Source organism: Ammospiza caudacuta, chromosome 11 (genome assembly GCF_027887145.1).
Source record: "Ammospiza caudacuta isolate bAmmCau1 chromosome 11, bAmmCau1.pri, whole genome shotgun sequence".
Lineage (NCBI taxonomy): Eukaryota > Metazoa > Chordata > Aves > Passeriformes > Passerellidae > Ammospiza > Ammospiza caudacuta.
In genome coordinates, this window is record NC_080603.1 from 8,900,042 (window position 1) to 8,925,835 (window position 25,794).

At 43.7% G+C, this 25,794-nt stretch overlaps 2 protein-coding genes across 3 annotated transcripts in view; one reads left to right on the forward strand and one right to left on the reverse strand.

The window, feature by feature from the left end:
* NGEF (neuronal guanine nucleotide exchange factor) overlaps positions 1-7,987 on the reverse strand; it is a 47,560-nt gene extending 39,573 nt beyond the window's left edge. Inside the window, exons 1-2 of the mRNA XM_058812164.1 lie at positions 7,766-7,987; positions 514-571 (exon numbers count right to left, since the gene is read on the reverse strand). The gene's annotated coding sequence lies outside the window, so the exon portion shown is untranslated. The remainder of the gene's footprint in view (positions 1-513; positions 572-7,765) is intronic.
* Positions 7,988-13,974: 5,987 nt separating this feature from the next.
* NEU2 (neuraminidase 2) lies at positions 13,975-21,188 on the forward strand. Of its 2 annotated transcripts, XM_058812505.1 has the most exons (4): positions 13,975-13,994; positions 14,687-14,817; positions 18,199-18,403; positions 20,133-21,188. In XM_058812505.1, the coding sequence occupies exons 3-4, from the start codon at positions 18,203-18,205 to the stop codon at positions 21,069-21,071; spliced, it is 1,140 nt and encodes a 379-aa protein (XP_058668488.1). In that variant the 5' UTR covers positions 13,975-13,994; positions 14,687-14,817; positions 18,199-18,202; the 3' UTR covers positions 21,072-21,188. The 2 variants fall into 2 exon arrangements, with proteins under 2 accessions (XP_058668488.1, XP_058668489.1); XM_058812506.1 differs by lacking the exons at positions 13,975-13,994; positions 14,687-14,817 and adding an exon at positions 19,061-19,136 and having other exon boundaries at positions 18,283-18,403.
* Positions 21,189-25,794: the final 4,606 nt, after the last annotated feature.

The following is a 25,794-nucleotide window of genomic DNA, read 5'->3' on the forward strand; positions in this document are numbered from 1 at the left end:
ATAGCAATAGATGAGAGAGAGACTTTCATGTTTTCTAGGAGAGGCAGAAGGGGCAGTCATTTAATGTGGTGGTTATAAACAATATATGCTGTTTTTTACTTTCTTCAATGAAGAATTCAAGAACAGAATGCATTTCTGAAGTCATACTTCTGATTGCAAAATTGATACTCTAAGAAAGTATCTGAGAAACCATTTACTGATATGTCAATCAAATAGTTCTGACTTTTCCAGTAATTTAGGTATATTAAAAAAACTAGGAATATGTTTGAATGATGCATTCAAATTTAGTATTACTTTTTCTCTTGTAGCAGTCAAACTATTCTGTGACAGAGAATAGCTCAAGCATGTGTGGACCTTAACTACCCCTGTCTGAGTGTTTGTAGAGAATTTTTGAAGAAGGTATTCATCTCTGATGGTCAGAGGTAGATGAGTGCCAGGTCTTTTGTCAGGAGTACCCCCTCCCAAGTATATCACATGCCACCTTGAAATCACATGGCTTGAGTCACCACTCACCTGAATGTGCTTTGCAGGCAAACACTTCCCTGTAGCTCCTGGAGACCAAAGTAGCAGTCTGTAGGGAAAAGAGAAAGATGGCAACAGTGAAGCCAGAAAGTGATGCACATACAGCAACACTAGAAATATGCATTTTGACTCACACATAATCCAGCCTCCAGGAATTTGACTGTATGTAAATTTTACTTGCTTATGTAAAAAACTGGCATTTACCAGCAAATGCCATGAATTTTTACAAGAACAGCTGAACTCAGGGATGTTGGGTAAGATCAACATCTTAATACAAGCTGTAAAAGGGACTGAGGTTCCTGGAACAGTGTGGACCTGGACACATGGATGTGTGTAGGAAACAGGGAGTACTGCTACCTCTGGGAGGGTGGGACTGGAGGTGTTTTCAAGGCATGGGCTGGCTGTGGGCGGGACTACTGTATAAAGAGAGTGGACTTAGAGGGATATGAAGAGTATCAGATGTATCAAAGCTGTTTTAGGTGTAACTTCTGTTAACCAGTTACGGCTAATCAAAGATGAGGATGCTTTTAGTAGCAGAGCTGCAGACTGAAAGCTGAGATTGCAGCTGTGTAGACCTGTAGGTATTTCAAGTGGGTTTAATATGGACAGTTTGATGTGGGAGTCTGGAGCAGGAGGAACATTCTGGCACCAGTTGAGCATCTCTCCCTCATCCCACGATGTGCCAGGCAGGCACAGCTAAACGAGTCATGGTAGAGGCAGACTGTGTGGTCTGTCACTGGTGGCAGCCCCGGTGGGCACTGGTAGCAGAGGGAGCTGCTGGGGGCTGGCAGCCCTGGAAAGCCACCTGCCTGACTCAGCTGTTGCTGAGACAGGAGGGGTGCAAGTGGTGTCTGAGCTGCTGGAAAGAGCCACCTCCTTCCCTGCCAAACCTGCTGCTCCACACACCCTGGCCCCTCTCTCAGTGGCAGTTTTCCAGAGCTCCAGCACAGCAGAGCAGGCAGCTGGATCATGGATTCTTTGCCTCCCTAGTACTTTGCTGTCCTGGATAATGGGCTATTTTGGTGTGCCTGGTGCTGGCCCTGATCTGACAGCCTGTGTCTCTGGGAGGGTTTTTTCTGCATCCTCTCTTCCACTGCCACAAGGCAATCATTTGTGTGGGACTTATTTGGTTCCGTGTTGTCAGCCTTCCCTGTGATAGAAGGGGTGCAGCAGGACAAGACTGGTGGCTCTCCTTGCTGGTGAATCCAGTCCTTCAGTAAATTCCTAATTCCTCTTTAAAGTGCGAAGGTGTATTGGCTGACTGAAAAGTGTTAAGTACTGTAATAAGGGAGTAAACACAAGGATTTTGAAATTAAAACTGCTCAGTTTGCTGATACTAAACAACACTGTTGCCCAGCCTGGAAGAGTAATGAAGATTGCTTAATTAATACCAGAAGACAGACAGAAATCTCCAGCTGTGTAACTCAGGGATGTTTCAAACAGAAAATAACAGGTATGACTACAACTTGACTGAATGCTTTGCCTATATAGGGACATGCAGTCACAGAAGAATTCCCTTTGTCTGACTGTGTCCCTACCACCACCAGGAATGAAGACAACAGTATTGATGTGTCTGAGTGTCCACTAAAAATATGCAGGTGGGTGCCTTCATCACACAGGGCAGTGAACGCCTACTCTGAGTAACCTAACGCTGTTTTAGTTTTGCCATCAGCTCAAATCCATCCATGGCTGGATGCCCCTGTAAATGATGTCTAGTTCCACATCATTTTGTTTTGGGGCTCAATGCAGAAATTGCTGTCTAGGCTGTAGCGTGTTTGTGCTGTAGAAAGGCAGAAAATCTTGTAATACTTTCTTCCTTTTTATATGTTGAAGTCATCTCAAGTGTAAAAGCCCTATTAATGACTCATCTGGAAGGTTTTATGTGTTGAATATAGGGATGCACCTTTCATCCAGATGAACCAGATAGAGCTCTTTTAGGACAAAAGTTTGACTTCAGGCTCTTACAAATAACATGAATCCTTTAATATTTCTTCTTTAAATAGTGTCTGAATGTACATACAAATGCTAATTTAGCTGCATCTTAATGGTTTCATTTTCAAATGTTTTTCTTAAAGTCTTGTGCAAACCAAAACCAAACCTCTGCCTCCCACCAGCATCAGTCCCCTATCTCATCCCTGCTCGTGTGTTAGGCAGTGACTTTTTTCCATCTTACATGGTTTTAATTGAAGTGGAATGTCATCTCTATAAACTCTTTCACTGTGCATGATAATGAGGCAAACCCAGCTTTGCTGAAATGCATCACAGTCCAAAATCCAGCAGCAGCCCTTACTCACCGACAGCCACTCTTGCTCATGCGGGTGCCAAACCCTCAAGGAGTGCCACATGCGAGAGGACCCTGGCAGAGGCTCTGGGGCTGTGCCCAAGCTCAGGCCTGCATTTGCACTGGGAGATATTTCTGTCTGAGTCAGGGGAATAGTAACACCCACAGACTCAGCCCTAGGCTCTGGCAGATTTAGATCTCAGCAGATGCAGCTATGAATTCATTTAGCCTCATCGGTGGTTGAGGTGAAGACTTGGAGTCAGTGTCAGTGTGCTGCTCTCACTTGTCCGGCTGAACCACCCCTGCTCCAGGGGGACTGACTTTCAGCAGAAGGATGTACGGGCGTGGTAACACCTTACCCTAAAGCTCTCATAGCCCTCAGCTGCCTGACTACACAAATATTTATATTTTCATTGTTCCTGGTTGGGATTGCCATCCTTGGAAGTGTTTACGATCCTGACACTTCCTATTAAATGGTGGCAAAAGACAGTTAAGTGCATGTCCCTGTCCAGAGCAACGTACATGACAAAGGAATTTCAACTATTTAGGTGCAAGGCCAAGGTATTATTTGATCAAGGCACAGAGGTGGAGACAAACAGGTGGAGCATGAGAACAGACTGACCAGAGAGTAACACATGGACCAATGAGGTTCGCAGCAGAAGCCAGAGAAAATTAGACAATAAGTTTGGGAATGCTGGCTGAAAGAGTATCAAATAATTTTGACAAATAGAATATCAAATAAATTAAATATTTTGTGCTCATTTTGTAAATAAGATTGAATTCTATAAACAGCCTTAACAGAATCAAAATACAACCAGCCCAATTGTGAGATAGTCTTTCAGCTGAAGAAGCTAACATAATGGTTCTATTGCCATGATTCAGTGTTGGTACCTTATTTATAGCAAGCAAAACCAAGACAGAATTATATAGTTCATTACACTTTTGTGACAAGAAAACCCTTTTTGTCTTGCACATGTTACAGAGAACCTGTTTTAGATACACTTCAGAGACTAAAAATAAATACATTGGACCCATATAATAAATCCTCCAAACCATGTGCTTTTGAAACCCTAAGACCAAGTGAATGAGGATAGAGAGAGAAACCAGTACATTTAAAGTGGCTAAAAATTACTCAGATGTTCTTGCTAGGTCTAAAAATATTTCTGGAATGAAGTCTGGCATTGTGGGTAGCTCTATGCATAAAGGTAAGCCACGTGTCCATAGGACCACCAAATAAGTGTTCTACAAATGTTATGACACATGACAGAAGAGGATATGTGCCTTCATACAATTCCCTCTGCATGAAACATGAACTATTTCACTACTTCATGCAAATTAACCCATTTTATATATATATATTTGCTTTTTATTATAAAACTAATATACCAAAAATATGACCTTATTTCTATTCCTTTCCTTAAATTATTAGACATGCAATGGTGAAAATGCACTTTTGCTTGAAGATTTTGAGAGAGTCCTGAGAAGTGAAATGTATAAACCTCATGCTTGTTCATCTGACATCATTGATATCTCTCTACTAACAAGAACTCCTGCCTATAGAGAAAGCCCCCTTTCCTTCTTCCTGCTGTTTATGAAATGTTCTTGCCATTGATGCCATCCCATTCCTTATTTCTGCTGAGAAGATACTAGTGAAATAGTTGCTAAGTAGCTGTGACTGAAAACTCATGAGGTTTTCCAGGCTTATCTCGGGAAGGTAAGTGAATAATTAAAAACCAAATCCCTGTACCTCCTAGGCTGGGGGAAGTACACAATTATCAGCTCAGGGCTTAGGGGCAAATTGCAGGATGTAGCCTCAAAGCAGGAGATACCCATGTACTCTGCAAGTACGTGCACAGGAAGGCTCTCAGCAGTCTGCCTGATGATCTCTTCTGTTTTGCAGGACTGCATGTAGGAGTTGTGAGTCCTTGTTCCTTTTTGTTTGTTCTGTTTGGGCTGTGGGAAGCCTTCTAGCCATGGAATGTGTATACAATGTAGAGCTTACTTTAAAAACTTAAAGGACTAAGGTATGGAAGCTTTAGTCTATGATGAAATGATTTAGTCAAAAACATAGTATGAGAAATAATATGCAGGGCATAATGCCTTGCTGAAAGCAGAGAGGTTTAGTAATGCTAAATTGTAAAAGGAGGATTAATGGATGTCTTGGTTGAGGCTTTTCAAGACAGACTCATTAGTAAGCAGACAGGCCAAGTGTCCCTTGGGCAGACAAGACCTATGCTGCTCTTGGGGAAAAATATAATGACGCCCACTTCTATTTCTAGATTTGCTGGTTGTGTATTAGACACTTGTTATGGAAGAAATGAGCATGGGTGGTTGTTTGAACTGCAGAAAGGTAAGAATTCATAGGGTTTTTCATTTGAAAGCTTCCATACAGAATCAGGGAAAGAGAAGGCTAATTTTGTTGATCAAGAAATAGAGTTCTCACTTTTTCCTCCCTTGGTGTTTATTGGGTGGAGGGTCCAAGGTTTGCCTGTTTGGTGAATCTGCTTGCAAACAAGAGAGCCAGAAGTCACTAAGACATCAGCATCTTGTTAGGCTGGTTTCTGCCAGTTTGAAAAACCAGGCAGGTTTGGAGTGCTGCTATGCCATACTCTCCTTGTCAACTGCATCAAGCTAATTTCAGCTAATTTCAAATGTGACATGAGCTGATTCTATTCTTACAGCCTGTTACTCTGACTGCAGGGGTCTTTAGTAACTCAGGAAAAGCACTTGATACACAACTCTGGAAGCTCATCAGCAAACAGCATTGACTGATGCAAACTTCCCTTCAGCACGGCCGTTTCTGGACCCTGGTGGGAAGAGAAGCTTGCTGGGCTGCAGCTCCCAACACAGAGCAGCCTCTTCTCTCCCAGTACTGGGGGCTAGCCCAGTGCTTATGCCATCAACCCCAAGCCTTCCCCACTTGCCTCTAATTTGCCAGCTGCAGCACTAGCCAGCATGGCACTGTAGAAAATGAGGGACACATGCAGTGCTCTGGCTGCATGTATATGCACAGGGAGTCTCCATCTTGTCACATTAGTGCCATTCCACTTTACCCAAGCGCTGGGAAAGGTTGGCAAAACTTTCCCTTCTGGAACTTTCCTTCTAACAGCAGGTTTTACCCTCCTCTCCATTCCCAGCTTTTAAGCACAGAAAGAGGAAGGCTGGGACGAGGGTAGTTAATCTCATGGCTGCGGCACAGGATCAGGTTCTGGGAGAGTAGATGTAATTTCTTAGCTCTACTGCAGTTTCCTGGGCAGTCTTGAGCATGTCAGTTCCCCATCTCTGGACTGGGAGCAGTACATTACAGTTTGTGAATACTCCTGCATTTTTCTGCAGTCTTTTTTCTTCTGAGTTACTTAACCAGGAACTCAATGTAAGTGCAAGAGCATGACATGAGATAACCTGATGTGCTCAAAAGAACTCTGAAACATAATGTAATTAAAGGAAAAAATGAACTCGTTTGAAAATTCTCTTGGTTTTGGTTATTTTTCATTTCATGTTTTCTACATGTGAAAAGTGAAAAGTGAAAAGCAAGCATCTTGTCTAGATTTCTAGTTCCTCCCCCTGCTGTTCTTTTAAGTTTTATTTGAGCTGACTGCAACTGCTCCTAAAAAAGGCTCTTGTTTTAGGAATTGCTGCCTTTTGGAACAGCAAAGTCCAAATTTTGCAGATTGAGCAACCTGCTTGACCTGTTTTATCATGGACATCTGTTTCCAAGATGATTTCACATAGGAAAGAGAAGGCAAGAGGTAGATGAGACTTCCAGATTGTTCCAGGCTGTTACTGAGTCTTGTCAATTTTCCTTATTTTAGATATGATGGAGCAGTTTCCATGGGGTGCTGCTTGGAAACATGTATTATTTCCTCCAGTAACTATTGGGGGGAAAATTATAATTGCCTATAGAAATCACAGAACAAGCTACTTTCAAAAGGAAAAGCTGAGTGAAATCCCCTGGCACTGGCCAAATACTCAGGGACAGATGAGGGTAATTATATTGTTAAAGCATTTTATATTGCCTTGCAAATGTCCTGGGCAAAATATAGCAGTGTGGGACAATGGGTTCTTTGGGTTCTTCTTGTCTGGCAGTTAGTATGGTGTTTCATACATACTCCTGTATTTAGAGTTTTTCTTAAAGTAGTTTCAAGTTAACAGTCCCAATTTGTAACTGTAGAAAATCAGCCCTGAATAAAATACCTGTCTGTCTCATAAAATGGATGCCAGCCAATTAGTACTTCTTGCAGGTTCAGCAAAATATTCTAAATAGCTTTCATTATTTTAGTGCAATTTCCTACTTCCAACTAGGTCTGGAAGTGACAGTTCCACTATAACGGTCAAATCTGTTGATAGTTTAAGATCAGAAGAGCTAGCTTGTTCTTATAAAATTTGAGTCCTTGTTTACTTTTGTGCATTTAAAAATACACATAATTGCTGGGAGAGAGTTCACAGCTACACTGGATTCACAGCAATTGGCCTCCTGAGAGTGAAAGGAAAAATTGGCTCAGGGGAAGAATCAGCCTGGAGGTAAGAGGAAAACAGGCTGTTTTTCATATTTCCTGTCTTTATTTATATATATCTTTTAAAGCAAGATCACACATAAACCATTTGACAGGAAAAATCACAACTTGTGCTGCCCCTGGAAAAAGACACACAGCTTGGTTTGGTTTGGGAATGTTTGCTGTTCAGGTGGTCACATTAATGCCATTTTGTACAGTCTGGGTCTCCCCTCTGACTAGGCTTCCTCCCTGTGGGTGGTGGATTTTATGCCTACCAGGTTGTGCCAGTGGTGCCTCTCCTCTCTGTCAGCCAGTATTTCAACAGTGTCATAACTATGCTCTCTCTGGCTTGCACAGGACTCCTTCAGTTCTTTCTTGGGCAGTGGATTTGTGCCTTTGTTTGTGGCCTGAGGTTTCTTCCTCGGGCAGTTCCTCTTCCAGCATCCCCCCAGAACAGGATTTTACTCACCTGACATTCAGGGGCTGAGCCGGTCTCTCATTTGCCATCAGGATGAGGTATTCCAAAAAGTCTGAGTTAAACTCCCCCAGGTTGTTAGGGATTTGCAATTCAGTTGTGGATCCAGAGGCAGGTATGTCCTACACAAGTTCGGTGTCCTTCAGTCCTTGTACCTTCATGTCAGTTCTGCTTGAGAGTAAAGTGTGCCTCAGATTTTGTTTGCTCAGTTTCCAGAGTCACAGCAAACACAGTGTAAAGGAACAGCTTTCTCTTTACCCAGATAAGTTAGTACAAATATGCCCTGAACGTCCTTTGCACTGCTTGTGCCAAGGCTTAATGACAGGGGATTGTTAAACCTCCTGTATAAATCTTTAACAACTGGGTGAAACTTCGGTCCAAATCTGCAAACTCAAGTGGAAACAGTAAATAGTATTTGCTTCCATTTTTCAGGCCCACTGGATGAGAAACTGCTCTTGCTTTACATTATTTACAGCCATTTGAGATGAAAAGACCTACATGTTTATGACTATTTTTAGATTGTCATTTTTTAATTTCATGTGTGTTCACATACCTGGGCACTGGAGTGGATACAGCAGAGCCAGCCTGGTTTTATTTTAAGGCCTTTTGGATCAATCCAAATGCTTGTGATAATTTTCCCTCTTGAAATCATTTCTTATTACCAGACTACTTGCTTGCTGTGATTTGAATGTCCCTCTTCTGGGGGCAACTTAGGCATGGTGCTTCAAAGGATGACAAATATTAGTGATTGCTTAGATCAGTGCTATTCCTAGGAGAGATTTTTCCCCTCATCCTTGGATAACTCACTCTGTATTTTTAAGACTTTATTTGGATTGACACTTAGAAAAAGCATCACATAGCCTGCTGAATTTGATGCTAATCTTTCCCTTGTTTTTTATTTTAATTTTGAAGTTCACTGACCTTGCCAAGTGTCTTGTTTGTTTGCAAATATTTTAATCGGTCACAACATTACTCTTTTTAAAATGCAGCTGTATGCCCAGCCTACTCCATGGAAGATTTCACTGAGTTAAACTTGGGTTAATCTGAGCTCAGACATCATAGATTCATGGTCACCAGTGTCAATGTCCCTTTATACCAGCTGAAGGTTTGGCCTGGCATAGAGGGCTGCCATCAATTACTCCTGTAATGATTAATCAAGGTTACCATCAGACCTGTGCACTCCTGGTCTGAGAGCTGGCAGGACTCAGGAATGAAGGATGCAGTGGAATTTGGGCTCCTCTCTGTTTCAAGAGTTGCCTAGGGTGAATCTAGCTAGACTTGTGCTTCAGACTTGCTTATCTGGGTGTCCAAGCACTGCAGAGTACACGAAGCAAGGAACTACAGTTTTATTGCATTTTCCAGTCATTAAATTCCTGCAGTGACTCCTCCTCAGTGTTTTTTGGAAGGCTAAATAAATCCTGCTTCTACAATCCTCTTTTTGTATTCAAACTTCACCACCGCCTCTCTTCCTTTGCTTCTCATAGATCATGCCATTCATTTTGTTAACGAAAATAAAGTGTATTTTCTTTTTTCTTCCAAATGGGCAAAGTAAATGGAGAGATGGTGTAATGTGTATAATAGGCAGGCTGTTTTTTGGGTGTTGTCTCACACAGGGTGAGGAAGCTTCCCTGTGACAAACCCATGACTCACCATGGAGTGCCAGAAGGCTTACAGGTCTGCTATGGAGTAATGCCCTTTGAGTTAAGGGAATATTTTATTTTGTCCATTTTTTTTTCACAGGGTGAGGAAATAAATTGTATTTACTGTGAGAGAGGCATCAGCAGCAGGATTCTGTGCTTGGAAAATTCTGTGCTTGGAAAATTCTGTGCTGAAATCAAAAGTAATATAAGTGGAGTCAGTGGAGTGTGAAGGAGTACAAACCCAAAAAGTACCAGCTCCTCATGCCTGTTGTACCTACAGTTGATAAGGATAGTGAGGTGCTCATCTCAAATGTGCTCAGAGGCTCTTTTCCCTAGCTAGAACTGGCATTAAAGAAAACAGTGGATGTTTTCTCATCCAAGGGACCATATTTCCCAAAGAGCTCTGCCTTAGCATTTCCTTCTTACATTCATAATTATTATTACTTTGGCTTTTTCTTGTCTTTTTTTTTCCTTCCTGGACAGAACAGACTTAGTCAAAGCCCAGGTCTGTAGGATTTATCTTCTGCACCAAGGATACCATGTTACCCAATGCCTGGAAGACAGCACATAATGTTTTAACTTAAAATTTGCATTACTGTGTAATTGGTGCTTCACATGATCTGACCCCACAGACCTCTTGACTTGAACTACAGCTGCCTGACAACAGCAGCTACACTGTACAGCATAGCAAAACCACTGAATTACCTGAGCCAGCCTTGCCTTTCTAATGATGTTGGGAATCAATGGAATCAGGTTTGAGCATTTTGCAAGGGAAATATACATTGGCAATTTTTAATGGACTGCATGTCACTCACTAGATGTACCATTTCTTGTTTTCCTGTTAATTTCTTTTCACATATGCTCATGAGCATTAGCTTCTGAATTCTCTTCCTCAGCCTCCATTTGCAGCTATTGCCATATCTTTCCTAAGAGGTGACACCCAAAACTGAACACGGTCCTCCGAATTCAAATGCTCCATTGTTCAGGATTCTCTCATTATATTATCTTCTGCATTATTTTTATATCCTCTTATTAATGCACCCACACACCCCATTTGCATTTTTTAACCTTTTTAAAAACGTTTTCATTACAACAATCAGATATAAGGGCAATGAAGTAAGCATGGAACAATAGAAGTGAAGATTTTGATCTTCCTCAGACCTAAACCTGTTTTAAACTTCAGTGGTGACACTGATTTTGATTTACACTGAAAGGAAAGAGAAAGGATCAGGCTGTGCATGTCAACAGTGGGACATCCATTTTTGATAGTTACTAAGGAGCAGTTTTGTAAAATAGTTTCAGAACAACATGTTGTTTGGGAAAAGCACTTTTTCTTTTATCAGAAGGCTGGGGTTTTGCAAATAGAGGTTTGTGCTGTGGGCTGGAGGCTGAAGAGCAGTGCTGGAGCCTGGATGCTGGCAGTGGTGTTGGTGGCTGCAGGGAAGCAGTGTGGGCTGCCCACTTGTTGATTGTGAGACTGTCCTGCACAGGCACTGAGATTGCCTAATTTTAACCTCATAGCAGGACTAAGCAGCACATCCTTCATTTTAGGTGAAGATTTAGCCTTCCTAAGCTGTTAGGTTCTTCAAAGCCATGTCTGATACTGACTGGTCCTGGGGAGTGGGCCAAAGGCAGGGAACCCCAGCTGGCTGCAGGGGAATGTGTGGAATCTTACTTAGAGAGGATGAGCTGATAAGGGGAGGTGGGAGGTGGCCAGAGGCAGAGCTACTCTGCCATATGCATGCTGCCACCATTGCCACCACACCAAGCCACACTTGGGACTGCCACTCAGAAGAGATGGACAACCAGTTTTAAGCTGCAGCTGGGAAAGGTGATTTCTGTTTAACAAATGAGTATTTATGAGTTGTCTGGCTGCAGAAGCCAAGTGTGTGACTCAGAAAATCACCTGAATAACACTGCTGTTAGCCAGGGAGAAGAAAAAAGGGGAAGAAATCCATAAAGCAATCATTCATGTCTTGCTTTCAGGCAGACTGCACCTTAGCAGTCTCTTCAATGTCTTTTGTCCTCCATTAATTGCTGCCACTTATTGACTCTGAATTTTCTCCAGGAGTCACTGTTAAAAGTTAGTATCTGGTGGATGTCTATCTCTGGAGGGACTTTTCCTCACACTATTGTTTGATTCCAGGTAATGCAGTGAGACACAAATGCCTTCAGTCTTCTCTTTTGTGCCCCAGTTAAGGCCGTGCTTTACCTGCCCAGTTAGGCAAGGTTCGTAAACACGGGGTGTGGTTTCACCATGCAGCTAATTAGATCCAATGACTAAGTGCTAGTCTGGGTCGTGTGTTTGCTCCTCCTGTCAGCAGCTTCATGCTCCTGCTCCAACTGCAGATTCTGCTGCTTGATGGACTCTTGCTGATGCAATCCAGGACAATGACCCAGCAAAAACAGTTCACTTTTTTTTTTCCCTCTGGATTAATTTTCTGCCAGTCTCATATCCTCTGATGGCTTGCCAAGGTAAGATGAGGATTCCTGCTGGCACAGGAAAGGATACAGGGTTGCTCAAGAGAAACAGAGTAATATAGAAGCATTGCCTTAATTTGGTTGCTCAGCTGATTGGTTGCAAATCCACACCTTTGCATCTTCCTATTTGGCTTGCCCAGATCAACCACAACTGCCATGAAATGAGGAGACTTTTTCCATGACTAGCAAGATCTCTTCACAGGATTGTTATTCTCATTCTTTCAGATCACTTCAAAGACAAGAAGTGTTAATGGCAGCAATGGAAGCTCAATAGAGAAGAGAGGAAAGCAAAGGATGCAGCAAGAAAAGGGATAGGAAGTGGGATTACTGCTGTCATTTTTGACAGCACAATGTAGTTGTGAAATTATTTACTTGGGTACTTGCAGCATCTGCAGGTGCTGCCTCTCAGCCAGCCAGGGCACAGCTGGGAGAAGGGATACTTCCATCTCTTTCTTCCTCAGGTGTGACATTAGACTTGTACTCTTCTCCCTGTGCTCGGTTCCCCCCAGTAGCTCCTTGACTGCAGGAGCTGGGATAGTTTGGCCTTGAAACACTTCCACAGAGGCTCTGGGAGCTGCCCCTGAATGCATCAGCATGAATGTATCATTCCTGCATTCCTGCCTGGACACTCCTATTGTTAACCCATTTCTTATCCAGAAAGAACATGTTGATGGATTGGCGTGTGGAGACAGAATGTTAGATTATCACAGCACCATCACCTGTTGGTTATAACAATTTAATGGGTTCTTTAGGCAAACTTTCCCAGAGCTCAGTACTCTGAGGGAAAGCACTGGGAGTCCACATGCTGCAACCAGAGGAATTTTGCCTTCCTCAGCACCAGGGGAGTAGAGGACCAAGAAATAAGACAGCATGCTGAACTGTATAGAACCAACAGCTGTGCCACAGTGCAGCAACCCATGCAGGTAGAAACATGCTGCTTAATTACTATGGTAATGTAGAAGTCTTTCCCTATTGTTTGTCTGGCTCCCATGGAACCACCCCTTATATGCAAAACAGGTTTGCTATTTAAATGTAAGCTTGTGTTTATATGCCAGCTGATAGCTTTTTCTGGGGATCCAAGACAGCTGGCATTGCTGCCAACATAAATAATTTTGCAGGTTGGAGATTGCTTGGTAAGAGTGTGGTGAGCCTCCCTTTTGTTTAATCCAATACGAGTGGTTTTTGGTTCTGTTGTTTTTTGCCTTTTGACCTGACTTCCAGAAGACACAGATTAAAAAGGTATTTTTTCTTTTCCTTTTCCTTTTTTAATTTTCATAACTGTGGACATTGATAGAAACTAAAAAGGTTTTGTAGATTCAACTAGGAATGCAGTTTGTGTATTCCTCCACCAAATATATTTTAAGAAAAGTACTGCTGCTCCATGTAATTCCTCTCTCCTGCTAAGAAAACCTCCACTTTAAGGTGCAGGAGCTACTGCCAAGCTGAGCCACAACAGTTTGAAAGCAGACCCTGATTGATTGTTTAGGAAAGCATGTACTGGGGTGATGGAAAATCCCCTTGTAAATGTGGTATGACATTTTTACCTCAAGAGAAACTTTCTGTTTCTAGTGTGGTTAAAAAGTTTAGTTCAATTAGCTGCTGGATTAAAGTAATTCCAGTTTTGTGTCTTTTTCAGTTTTGAATTCTGAATGTTAAAATTTGTTTTAAGGTTTGTTGTTTGGTGGTTTTTGCTGATAACATCTTTCTGACTTTGCATTGAGGGTAATTTAGTAGACTAAATAAATGTGTGTTGCTTGGCTTGTTAAGAAATTCCATAGCCTAGATTTACTGTAGGGTCTGGTCTAAGGGCATAAGCAGGCTGGAGATGGAGCGCTCTGATGCTGGGCTTTGGCAGAAACAGGCACAGCTGTGCTGCTTAGGAGGGAGGAAAGCTTCCACACAGGAGTGTGCTGTGCAGCAATTATTCTAGAAACAAACTGGGGCTTCTATTTCTTAACCCTATACAACTGGATTTGGAATGTGACTACTTCTGGGACCCCTCTCTGCAATATCCCAAGGGAAATGTCTGATTTATCTTCAAATGAGACAAGGAGTGTGTTTTGGCATAATGCTTCATTGACTTTATATATTTGGAAGGCACTGTAAGTCCAGGTCTGATGCTGAGTAGAAAATGAGCAGTCCTGGGTTCTTGTGCTTGCCTTGAAAAGCAGAATTTTAGTTGAGTTTTGTATTCAACTCTGTCTGGGTTTTTTGATTATGTTTTTTCCCCAGACTCTCCCTTAATGAGTTGGATAGTTCTTTTGGGACCTATCTGAAATCATTCAAGAGCAAGCTACCTGCTCCACAGAGTGTAGAGCTCTCTGACAGGGACCAAGGGACCGAGTTAAGCATTTTACCTTATTTTTTGTTGGTTTGTTTTAAAGACATGATGTCATTTCAGCTTGATTCTGATCATGTTTAGAACAGGTTTTTACAGAAGCTGAGGCCAGTGGAAATGTTATGCTTTTACTCACTTTTCTTGGAGAGGATTAAAGCAAATAAACATGCAATGGCTCATCCTGCTCCAAGTCTGTGTGAGCTGCCTTGAAGGACAAAAGTGGAAGGATCAAGTACCCTCTCCTGGTGTCTACCAGCACCTCTCCTTTCTGCCACTTGGACTCTTTCCAGGGACTAAATCCATCATAGATTCACTTGTTGACAACTGTTATTTCTTTTGACTCTTCTGGTGTGCTGGAAACAGTCTCTGCTTTGGAAATCATTACAGCTCTGTAACTTGCAAATGATGAGTAATGGCTTCCCCCAGTTTAACTCCCTCTCCTCTTACTGTTTGCAGTGGGCTCATCTTTCCCTGTCTGCCCAGTCCTGCCCAGAGGTGAAGTATGGGATCTCAGTGCAGCTTCACTCGTGCCTTGGAGAGGAATTGCAGGTAAACATCAGCCTCCTTGAACACGACACTTTGCAAGGGTAAGTGTGGAAAGTAAATTAAAGACCCCAATTAAAACCAGAACGCAGTAGGGGATATTGGCTTAATGGGTATATGATAAATTTCCCTTTTCCTCACTAGCATCTCTGTCATCCAGAAAGAAGTGACCAGATATGTTATTTTCTCTTAAGAAAAAAAATTACTACATCCAGTTCCCCTTTCTTACTCCCATAGTTCAGGAAAGTACAGCTAACTCTGTCTCCAAGGTTGTTGAGTTGATACTGGTCTGAGCAATTTTTGTGTTCATGTGTACAGCTCTTCAGTCTCCTGCTTCTGTTTCAGACCTTTGTATTCTAGTTTAGCTCTTAGTATTTTAAGATACTGCTGTGATATTTGTCTTGCCCATGTCCTTGGGGTGTGCTGGCTGCAACACTGTTTTCTTCCTTGCTGGCCAGCCAGTGCTATTTCAGTGAGGTTTAGGAACCAAGTAGCATCATGGACACACACACATCCCCTGGAAATGTAGCCTTGGAAGGACTAGCATGTGTGATTTGAGTTCCAGCAGTCCTGGAATATGAGCACTGGAACACTGTTTGTATGGCTGTCCAGCCAATGATTTGCCAATTTTGCCTCTTTTTTAGTCAGAAGGATCTAGTTGGTGGGCATGCCTTTGGATACAGGTCGGGGTCAAAAGAAAAATCGATTCCTTTCAGTTGGCTGGACAAGTAACTAAAGCAGCACTATTTTACTTTCTTTTAATATATATATTATGAATTTAAAACTTATTTAAAGATGCTTCATTTTTGATTCTGTGTGAAACTCACACTGTTATGACTCAATCTCTGCATGAGAATCCGCAAGGGAGAACATAGAAAAAGCTGAATACTGACTTTGTGTGTTTAAAAAAGGATGGAAAAGTTTCTCTGCAGATGGATGCATAGCCTGTATATATATACATACTGCCATAATACCCACACTGTGTGTAGGGAGTGTATGTACAAGTGTATATACACACACACTCACACGTATCTCTATTTAGTCTCTGGATAGATGGAAATGTCACTTGATTCCAGTATTTTCCTTGATTATAGTTGCTGTGTCCAGGAACCTCAGGCTTGTTTCTATGGCAGCTATTCCCAGTTCAGCTATTTCCTCAATCCCCATTTGGCAGTAAGTGGAAGATGTTGTGACACTCACAGTGAGCATGTCACAGGGGGGCTGAGAGTGTGGGCAGAGCTGTGTGCAGGTGACAGGCTCAGACAGGAGGGACTCATGTGCAGCAGGCTGCAGCATGGCCTCCTGTGGCAGCAGTCTCTTGGCTTTCCATCAAGGGATTCACAGACCAGCCCAGATCTCTCTGTCTCTCTCTCTTTTTCTTCTTCTTATTTTTTTTTTCCCTTTCTTTTCCTTCCCTGTTGCCCTGCTCTGAAGCAGGACTGCAAGATCAGGTTGGCATTATGAGCAGGAACACAAGGGAACCTGTGCTGCACTAGACAGGCTGACTAATCTCCCTTTAAATAATCTCCCTTTAAATAGTCTGGAAGCACACTGGTGAGTTTCTCTTTCAGGAGCCATAAATAGCCAGATCCATGCTGGTAAGTAGCAAACAGCACAGTTATTTGTTCTAGGAAGGTCTTCCTATTTCCTTCATGTTATTGCATGGATAGCTGTGATCCAGTTCTGGTAACAGTCTGTATGGTAGCAGTGCTGCTGCCTTTCCTCATGCTGCTCTATCTTCTGTGACAGTGAGGAGGGAGCAGCTGCTCCTGGGAGATTGACTTCCCTTTCCAGTGCCTTTGGATCAGAATGGCAGTGGTGCTGGGGCTTGCTGTTGACTGTACAGCTGGTTTAGCTGGAGCAGTACAGTTCAGACCCTTCTGAGAAGTCCTGTGAGTTCAAAAATCTGACTGATATTTTAGCACCTGGAAGGTGGAAGGAAGGAATATTTGAAAACTCGCTGCATAGCTATGGATCTGGATAGAGTGGAATATATGGTCCAGTGAGGTAGCTCATCTTGTGCTTCAGACTTGTCTGGAGGATAAACTCAGTTTATTTGTTTTCCTAACTCATAAATAAACACTGAAAAAAAAATTTGACCAAGTCTATGTTAGTTAGACTGCCTAATATAATCTTCTAAAAGATGGAAGAGTATAAACTATTCTTCAGGTAAGTACTAGCACTCTGAAGCTGCCTCCATACCTGGTCCTGAATTATCAAGGCATCCTTCAAGAACATCAGGAGCTCATCCATGTCCAGTAGTTGTTACAGCACTTTCTAAGATTTAGGTAAATAGGAGAATCCTCCACGAAAAGGGCAGCAAGTCTTGCCTCAGTGAGGTAGGAGGCATTTGAATTTCTTACTCATAGTGTATTGTCATCTTCTTCCTGCCATCCTACCCACTCAATGCGTCAGAGATCTAAGGCTTGATTTTTTAATATTTATTTTTCTTTTTTTTTTCTCCACCTTCTCTGCTGAGCAGGGAATATCCAAGCCTTCAGTTTCTGGTACATCATGTGAGAATTTTTTTTTCCTTTTATATTTTTCTCTTTTTTTCTTTCTTATTTTTTCTCCATTTGCTAAGACACAATTCCCTTAATCTACTGGCTTTTGTACTGGGGTGAGTTAGCTCACTGGCGCAAGAGGACAGAGGGCCAAGTAGGTCTGAGGAGAGGAAGAGAGGATATGTGGGGGCATAGCACAGACCAGTTACACAGAGGCAGCTTCCTTAAATTGTCCCTCATGCTTGGTTTCCTTCATAACATTGCTATTAAATCATTGTAAAGAGGACAAGGTTTCTGCCTGGTCACATCCCAAGTGATGTGACACCATTCAGACTGCTTTTTGATCTTATGGAAAGAGGGGTGTTCTTTTCCTTTCCTTATTCATGCTCAGTGCTTGCCATCCTCAAAATGGGACACACCTGGGGCCAGGGATTGCCTCAGTGTGTAATTTATATGGGATTTTAAGCTCATATTTGGCAAAGCAGAAGTTCTGTGCCAAGTTTTGGATACATCCTCAACAGAGAAATTAATGGTCTTCTGAGGGTAACTACTACAATGTCTTATTATCAACAGTCTTCTGAATTAGAGTAAACAAAACAAACAAAGAAAAAAATCCCAGCTTGTGCATTTAATTAAAAAGACAAAACAAAGCACAGCTTTTTAATTAACTGTATTTGGTGTACTTACCTTGCGACACTCCAGTCAGACCAACCAGGCTGTTCCTGGGGTAAGTTTGGCCTGAGTTCCAGCTACTATGCTATGCACAGGTTCTCTTTGGAAAAGCAGAAGGAAAATACAAAGCTGAAACTATGCTTCAATGCCTGACAGGTCCCACTGAGCAGAGAGAGCAAAAAGCAGTGGAATCTGCCCCATGACACTTTGCTGGGTCAAAATGCAGTGTGCTTTGTCTCTTCCCCCTAGCACGATGGCTGCGTTCCCTGTCCTGCAGCAAGAAGCGTTATTCCAGAACGGTACCTGGAGCTATCGAATTCCAGCCCTGCTCTACCTGCCACGCTTCAGCATCATCCTGGCCTTTGCTGAGGAGCGAGAGGACCTGGTGGATGAACATGCCAAGCTGATAGTCATGCGCAGGGGCGTGTACGACCCAGCCACGCAGCACGTTCAGGTACCAGTGCAGGGAGAAGGGGGGACACTGCCCCCTGCTCTGCCCACCTTCCCCCACTGAGTGGAATGTAGGGACAGGGCAGCTTCTCCTCCCCAGGTACAGGAGACAAATCTGCCTATAAATAATGCATGTCTGGTTATCACTGCTGGGATTCAACCCTATGGGCAGCTGTTGGGGGGAGTAAAATGGAGTAGATATTCTAGGGGTGGCTTTAACCCGTCATTGCACAGCTGGGGATGCAGATACAGAGATGGGACAAAAGTTCTGTTGTAGCAGGAAAAATGCGGTGGAGAGGCAGAAATGCCTCAGGGAAGAGGAAGAAATGCCACAACAATGGGGAGGAGTAAATTAGCGATCAGTGACTATTCTTTTTTTTAATTTTTTTTAATTCATCATTTTAGGACTGATTTCTGGTTTAAAAAACAATTGAGACTAGTTAGTCTCTCCATGCAAAAAAAAGTGTCTGGTTTGCTGGTGCCAGTGAATTAGCTACCTTATTAACCTACCAGTTATTATTAACAGTTATGCTGCCGGCTGGCTGGGGGTGGTGGAAACTCTATTTATAATAATTTTTTTGCATATGCAAAGGCATGAATTTCTTGGGGGAAAAAAAAGTAATTATATTTTTTTATTCCAAACCTTCGCTGGTTGTCTTAGATTATAGGCTCTTAAGAGCTGGAGTCTGCCTAGCAGAAGCAGCCTCTGAGCCCACCTGCAGTGTCATACCATTCAGGTAACATCTTGTGTAAGTCCCTGTAATTCAGTTAGTGGGGTTCAGTTGGTCATAAACTTAGTAATTTGTGTTCACATGAATTTTTTAAAATGGAAGTACTAAGTTTTCAATAAAAGTTAATATTAGTTGGACAGAAACAGATAAGATATGAACAAAAAGGCTAATCAGCAAATCAGGGCAGAAAAGTTAATTAATATAATCTTACTGAAAACTACTGCTTTGCTTACCAAGCCAATAACATGATGTAGCCATAGTTTTCTAATTGCAATGCTAGTGTTAGAAACATGATTGCGTTATGTGCTATTCATTTGAAGAAAACAGGGCTTGCTGGGTAGTTATACCAGCTCTATGACCTATTTTCTGAGTCAGACAGCTCAGGGTCCAAATCTCCACACCAGAGTCATGTAATCAGCCCTTGCAAGGTGCTTCAGTGTAGGCTGGGTTGCCCATTCACATACATTCACATCAAAGTGGAGGAACAGAAGCCTGAATGAGAAGGGATTTGTCATCATCAGGATGCTTAAAAAGGGCTTGGGTTTCTCTGTGACTTCCTAAAAAACATGGACACAGCACAGTGTCTGTACTAGCTCACTTTGACCACTGGGCATGTCTGTGTGCCATATATATGTATATATATATATATATATATATTTGTGAGGATTTCTGAAAATTCAGCCACTGTAGCTTTTTAAAGGATGTCATCAGCCACCAGCCGCATTGAGATATGGAACTATCAGTTCCTCAGGGAGTAGTAATTGAAAAGGACATAACCCACATGCTTGGTGAAGTGTACATGCTTTGTGTCATCAAAATAATTTTCACTTTCCTTTGATGATGCCAGATTATTGTTTTCCCATTTCTTGCTCTATCCATTATCCTGCTTCTGTTCTTCCCATACTCTTCTGTAGCTTTTATCCAGACATCCTTGCACTATAATGTGGGTCTCTTTGTAACAGTGTGTTCCATTCTTGTCTCCCTTCACACGAACTGTGGCAGTGGAAAAGGATGGAGACCCTTGTCAGTGCAAAGCTTGAAGGCCACCGATCTATGAACCCCTGCCCGGTATATGATGAAGTTTCAGGAAAACTCATCTTGTTCTTCATAGCTGTCCCAGGAAAGATCTCTGAGCAGCATCAGCTGAGGACAAAGATCAATCTGGTACGTCTCTGCTATGTCACTAGCATGGACCAAGGACGCACCTGGAGCGCTGCCCAGGATGTCACCGACAGGACCATTAGGAATGAGTACAAGAACTGGGCCACCTTTGCGGTGGGGCCAGGTCATGGATTGCAGTTGCTCGATGAGGCCCGGAGCCTTGTGATTCCTGCCTATGCCTATCGTATCTTGGACCCCAAGCAACACCCCACCCCTCATGCCTTCTGCTTCATCAGCTCTGACCATGGGGCAACATGGCAGAAGGGGAACTTTGTGGGGGAGGAGAGCGCAGTGGAGTGCCAGGTAGCAGAGGTGCATACCTGTGGCAGAAAGGTCCTTTACTGCAATGCAAGGAGCAACAGGGGAGCCAGGATCCAGGCTGTCAGCTACAACCACGGGCTGGACTTTGAGGGAGGCCAGCGGGTTGAAATGCTAATAGAACCTCCCTCAGGATGCCATGGGAGTGTTACTGCCTTTCCACCTCCCCCAGATGCCAGATGTCAAGATAGTTGGTTACTCTATGCTCATCCTACAGACCCAAGGGGTCGAAAAGATTTAGGAATTTACCTCAACAAAAGCCCTTTAAATCCAGCAGACTGGACAAAACCCAGCATACTCTTCAAGGGCCTGTGTGCTTATTCAGATCTACAGTACATGGGAGTTGGGCCTGATGGCTCACCTTTGTTTTCCTGCCTCTTTGAATATGGGACCCACAGACAATGTGAAGAGATGATTTTTGTCATGTTCACTCTGAAGCAAGCCTTTCCCTCAGAACACTGAGTCTCAAGCCTTTCCATCAGCATCCCTCTGAAAACCATCTTTGCTGATGCTTTTTACTGTCATTTGTCATCCCTCAGCAAAAGGGTTTTTTTACTCCTGCTGCACACATAGTTTGGTGTTGGCTTGTTCTGTCTGTAGATTGTGAAGTCCATTAAACATACCACAACTTAAGACATTTGGTTTTGTTTTTTGTTGCCTGTTCTCCCTTTTTGCCTTTCTCTTTGGTTGCTTTTTTAGGCATCACATGCCCAAAACAAGTGTGACCTTTGTATAGGGCTTCTCACCTTGAGGTCTCTGATAGACTTCATCAGGGACATGTGTGCTGACTAGTGCAGGGACTGCAAGGGAACAAATGGCAGCAGGGTTGTGCTGAGTGGTATTTAGTAAGTTGTGGAGAAACTTCTGGAGAGAGCACTAGGCTTACTACCCTATATCTGCTGTCTTCTTTTTCAGGAAGCTGCTTTGGCTCTGGTAAGGAGCACTGTTTCTTGCAGCCAGTGTAGGAATGCAGGCACCTGTAATTTCCAGGGTTTTCTGTCTCCTTATTTCAGCAAGGCCATGTGATGCCTTGCTCTTGGGATATTCCATGCCAACTTCTTCAGTGTTTTTGGGACTGCCTTGTTGAGTTCCCAGGCACCCCAGAGGCTTCTGCCTAACTTAACCTTCTCCTTACTTCCCCTGCTGTGTTTTCTTCTTACTCGCCCTTTTGCTTACACTGCATTGAGAAGGTGCAGTTTCCCATGTGTAAGAAAACCACAGCCTTGTGTGCTATGGCTGCTCCCTGTCCCTGAGCAGTCTTACTAGGGGTCAATGAGGACACCAGGACCCTTCTATGCTGGGGGACAGAGCAAGTGGCAAAAATGACATTTTGCCTATATGGAAACTGCAGGATCAGGACAGGTCTGCAGAGGGAGCTCCCAATTTAGAGTCAGGAGGGGAAGTGTTTGCTGGTCTATCTAACACAACTGCCAAGCTATGATCCACATAGCAACTACTCTTATTGTTGACAACACCATGTCTTGTTATTACAGAGTATTATTGGCCTATGAGGCACTATGTCAAACAAATAACATTGCCCCACTTTCAGCAAAAAAGCACCAGTGCCAGAGGAAGGAGAACTGACCAAGGCCAGAGTAACATAAAACACTCCAGCTGGAAGGCTTTCCAATGTAGACAGATTTTCAACAGATTCCTGAATGAAACAGCTCTAGTTTTTGTGAGAGAGACATTATTCTACTACTGTACAGTGTGTTTTGAAAAGAGGCGTTATACAATGACTAGACAAGAGACTGACCAGAAACAAATGGCTACCATGTGAGACACATCAGAGCAGATGGAGCTAGGAAAGTGTTGCCCATGCCTCTGGACAAAATTCTGCATATGAACCAGTCTGTGCTTGTTTCCTGTGTGTTGTATCCTGCATGTGTGCACACATTCAGTGACTGCAAGGAAAATATGTTTGTTCACCCTCTTGGTGAAGAAAACTTTCAGAGATCTCTCAGAACACATCCCCTTTGGTGAACACTATCAAGTCCCATAGGATCCTTTGCAGTGTCACTGCTGAAGTCCGTGAGTCTCTGCTTGCACAGTGCTCCTACCCTTGCCTTTTACTACTGACAGCTTTCATGGGTGTTGGGAAAAAGGGCCCTGACTTTCCTCACTATGGAGATTTGTTTCAGGGCACCTGGATGCTGCAGAGACCAAGGGAGTGAAGGGATCTTATGACCTTCACAGATACACTGGTAACTTGTCAAGCTTTTCCCAAGCAGCAGGTCAGTAACATGCCGGGCTGGAGTAGCAGAGTGGCTCGGTAGTCAGTACTTTTTGGGTATTACTCCTAATGCTCTTTAGATGTAGAGCAGAATCTAAATAACCTTTGTGGCCAACAGCCTATCACTGATGCCTAGTTAGGGAATGGTATATTTAGATTTCTGCAAAGCTCACTGCTGCCCTATAGACTTAACCTCCTCATCAGGTACTATGGAATACTTTAGTTTTGTGACATGGAAATGCATACTTAAGTTTCTACCTGGCCAAGCCTGGCAGTTCCCATGCTGATGCAGTGCACAGGCTGAATATAAGTGGGGAGGAGGGGTTGGGTGACCACTGTACATCTTGAATGATGCCACAGACTATTTATTTACTGGTTCTGGAGAGGCTGGTACAGTACTACCTGGACATCTATAGAAAAACCAGTTCAGATAAAGTGTCTATTATAGTGTCTTGGAGATAAGATGATATTCCAAGCTAACAAGCCATTAGGGATCACAGAGCTGTTTATATTAGGGGATTGGGATTTACCTTTTGAGCCGCTGAAGCTGTGCTGTGCTTTCTTTTAGGACCAAGAGATACTCACAGAAACCAGCCTGCGCATTCAATTGTCACAGTCATCCTCTGTACTTGGATCCCTTCCCCTTGTTTTTGTCTCCAAGTCAAGGACTAGTGTGTGCCTGGACACAGGATTTGAAGGAAGTAGCAGCAGATTGCTAAAAATTTATGTTGGTGGTGGGGTGGATAGGCACTAAGTATGCAGTTGATTAGTCTCAGATGTCTAACGAGGGCTTGTATTTGTTACCTGGTGTTAGTTTGCAGAAGATCAGGAGAAGCTCTCCAAACAGTTTCATTTTATCAAAATCAATGCTGTGAGCAGCTCTGTCCACTCTGCATCCAGATACATGTCTGTTGCATGGAGAACACTGTGAGGTCAAGCAGTGGTTGACATTCAGAGCTGTTCTGCTTCCTGTTGCAGCTGTGCTCCAGAGAAGCTTCTGGAGGTACCAGAAATCCCAAGGATTTGGTGCAGCTGAGGTTAGCAGTGCACTGTGGCCAGGCAGGGCTGTCAGAGCAGCTGCATGGTGCCTTTGCCGTATGCAGACTCTCATTTTGGTTGGGAGAATAGAGTTTGTAACCACTCTGTAGCTTACAGCTAGTGGCAGAGCCATTTCATGGCATTCTGTGTCTGACTCCATTTAGGCCCTCGAATCCATAGGAGTTTGCCTGCTAAGGGCCTGTGTGGATGTTGGTGGAGCTGAAGGCCAGGTTCCGCTGAGCTAATTTTCATGTGCAGACAGTGCTTGCTCAGCATGGACAGGAAGCCCTGCACGGTGCAGTTCTGCTCATCTAGCAGGGCCCTGCTCTGGCCACACAGCTTTGGGCTGCTGCTGCCCACAGTTTCATCTTACTGCTGAGGTTTAGCTGGACACTGCAGACCAAGCCTCTACACAGCTGAAAGCAACAAGAAGGCTGCTGGGTTATGCTGGTTCACTGTTCTTTTACACACCCACACATTTGCACTGACAGTCTGTTCTCTCCTGCCTTGCTGTCCGTGCAGTGTACAGCACTTCATGCATGGCCCAGGTACTGCGGTTCCAGCACTTCTCCTGGGTCTTGGAACTGAGGGTTGCATAGGGCTAGCAGGGTTTGCACCTTTCCTCTGCCCCTGGACTTCGATTCCCAGCTCAGCTGCTGCTTTCAGGTATAGCTCAAATGTGGATGTGCAGAGAGCAGAGTGGTTGGAGGTACAGGATAGACAACCAAAATTGTCATGCAGGCAGTGCCCCTGTAGGAATGTTCTGGCATTGCTGCAAATACGTCTTGGAGATGCAGCACTAAGCATGCTACACAGCATAGCTGAGGGACAGATGTACATACAAAGAAAAGGGAAGTGAAAGCTCCAGTTCTCCCCTCTCTGACGCAGGTTGCTGACACAGCTTTGCTCTATCCCACCTTTGGGGATTTAGAGTAGGAAAGATCTTTGAATCCATCTCACAGTAGCTGACAGGGAGCTTTGGTCAAAAATCCCTAGCACAAATCAGCCTTTCCGTCTGCTTCTATGCATGGAGACATGCAGTAGTTATTTTATTTTTTCAATTCTTTGAAGTTCCCTCCTCACACCTAGTTAGATAGGACTAGTCAAGGCAGGAATGGGGCAGTCAGTGCTATGTATCCTAATGCACAGTGTGTTTCTGATTAGAGATTTATTTATTCCCCATGGAGACCTGTAGTGGGTAGGACAGAGAGACAGGAAAAAGATGAAAACTCAAAGGATCTGGCAGGAGATCGTAAATTGCACGGCAGGCCACCAAAGCCTGGGGGACTGAATCTGTGAGGGAGCAGAAGTGATCACCAGCTGGGAATTTTGGACACAAAGCAGGAGGGAAAGGCAGGGAACGTGGGCTTGCTAGTCACTTCAGCAGCAGCATGAAGAGGGAGAGTGGGGGCTGCAGGGATATGTCACACTCACTCTCTGAGCTGTTTGAGTTGAGGAAGTTGTCCGTGGCTGAGTTTCCTTTCCCTCTCTGTGCTATTGAAACAGGAAGCTGGTGCGCCGAAGCTGGCTGATCGTTACACACAGACACACAGGCAGCTCTGGCAGCTCCTGTGCTGGCATTCAGGTTTCCTCCAGCTCCAGCAATGGATCAGTGCTGGTACCACGGCAACATCACTCGCTCCAGAGCTGAAGACCTGCTCTCCAAAGTAGGCAAGGACGGCAGCTTCCTTGTGCGGGCCAGTGAGTCAATTGCTTCAGCATATGCACTCTGCGTGCTGTAAGTACAGCGTTCACCGCGCCCTCGCCCACACTGCTATCCCTGCTGGGCAGGGGTCACTCCTGCCTCCTCCCCTGCACACAGGCAAACAGGTGCTCTACTCACTGGGAACGTGCAGCCTTCCTCAGAGCACCGCTGGTTTCACCAGACTGGGCTATGGGGTGGGGAAGGTTTAG